Source organism: Austrofundulus limnaeus, unplaced genomic scaffold, assembly GCF_001266775.1.
Source record: "Austrofundulus limnaeus strain Quisiro unplaced genomic scaffold, Austrofundulus_limnaeus-1.0 Scaffold2465, whole genome shotgun sequence".
NCBI lineage: Eukaryota > Metazoa > Chordata > Actinopteri > Cyprinodontiformes > Rivulidae > Austrofundulus > Austrofundulus limnaeus.
The window spans coordinates 24,814-25,883 of record NW_013954867.1 but is presented as its reverse complement, the minus strand read 5'-3'; the positions used below and the strand labels follow the sequence as shown (position 1 = coordinate 25,883).

The following is a 1,070-nucleotide window of genomic DNA, read 5'->3' as shown; positions in this document are numbered from 1 at the left end:
TTTAGCTGATTAAAGATGTATTTTAGCTGATTAAAGATGTATTTTAGCTGATTAAAGATGTATTTTAGCTGATTAAAGATGTATGTAAGAATTAATAAAAACTTGAAAAGAACCGGGTCGTCGGAACCGTGTCGGTCTGAGGTTCTGACCCAGTTAAGGGTCAGGTGAGTTCCGGTCCGGTCCAGCAGGGGGCAGTAAAGGTGTTGCACTCCATTGGACCAGAGGAAGGAGGAAGTAGCTGAGCCGAACCAGCCGGTCCGACCCACAACTTCAGATATTAATGGTCCGAGTCGGACCGAGCGGTTCTGGACCAGGATGGCCCAAGTTGGACCGGAAGCGGAGCTGCGGACTCTGATGGAGGTCAGAAACGTCTTGAACCGAACTTTGTTTAGTTAGCCGTGATGCTAACAGAACCTGGTCCTCCTCAGTGCCGGTACCAGAACCCCACAGAGGCGCTGCAGGATCTTCACACGGTTCGGGCTCGGTTCTCCGACCTGCGGCTCTACGTGGACTTTTACTGTCAGTAAGAACTTCAGTCGTCTTGATTTATGACCAACTTTCAGAACCAGTGAGACCAGGTCCAACAGACCGAGATCATCCGGTTCTGACCCGGTTAGCCTACAGAAGTTTGGCAGCTTCCGATCAGAATCTTGTTTTTACAGAAATTCAGAACCAGTGAACAAACCGCCATGTTTGTCTGCCGCAAAGCATCATGGTCCGATTATTGGTTGATTGATTGGTTGATTGATTGATGATTGGTTGATTGGTTGATGGATGATTGATGATTGATGATTGGTTGATAATTGATGATTGGTTGAGCTACAACACGTGTAGAAACAGTCAGAGGCTAAATATACATTTGTTTTATAACAAGAGTTAAAATAATAAATATTTAGTTGAAAATCAAAATAATAAAACTTTATTTTGTCTGAACAAACAGAACCAGTGTAAACCAGTGAAAACCAGTGTAAACCAGTGAAAACCAGTGTAAACCCAGTGTAAACTCAGTGTAAACCCAGTGTAAACTCAGTGTAAACCCAGTGTAAACTCAGTGTAAACCCAGTGTAAAC

The 1,070-nt window shown here is 43.8% G+C and overlaps 1 protein-coding gene across 3 annotated transcripts in view; it reads left to right on the top strand.

Annotated features, from left to right (window-relative positions):
* Positions 1-172: 172 nt before the first annotated feature.
* The window catches only part of si:dkey-181m9.8 (E3 ubiquitin-protein ligase RNF31), a 19,905-nt gene continuing 19,007 nt past the window's right edge, over positions 173-1,070 (top strand). The window contains exons 1-2 of one of the 3 annotated variants that reach the window (XM_013999774.1): positions 173-360; positions 429-519. In XM_013999774.1, the coding sequence (XP_013855228.1) occupies positions 316-360; positions 429-519 (136 nt within the window). In that variant the 5' untranslated portion in view covers positions 173-315. The remainder of the gene's footprint in view (positions 361-428; positions 520-1,070) is intronic. The other 2 variants (XM_013999772.1, XM_013999773.1) reach the window with 2 other exon arrangements.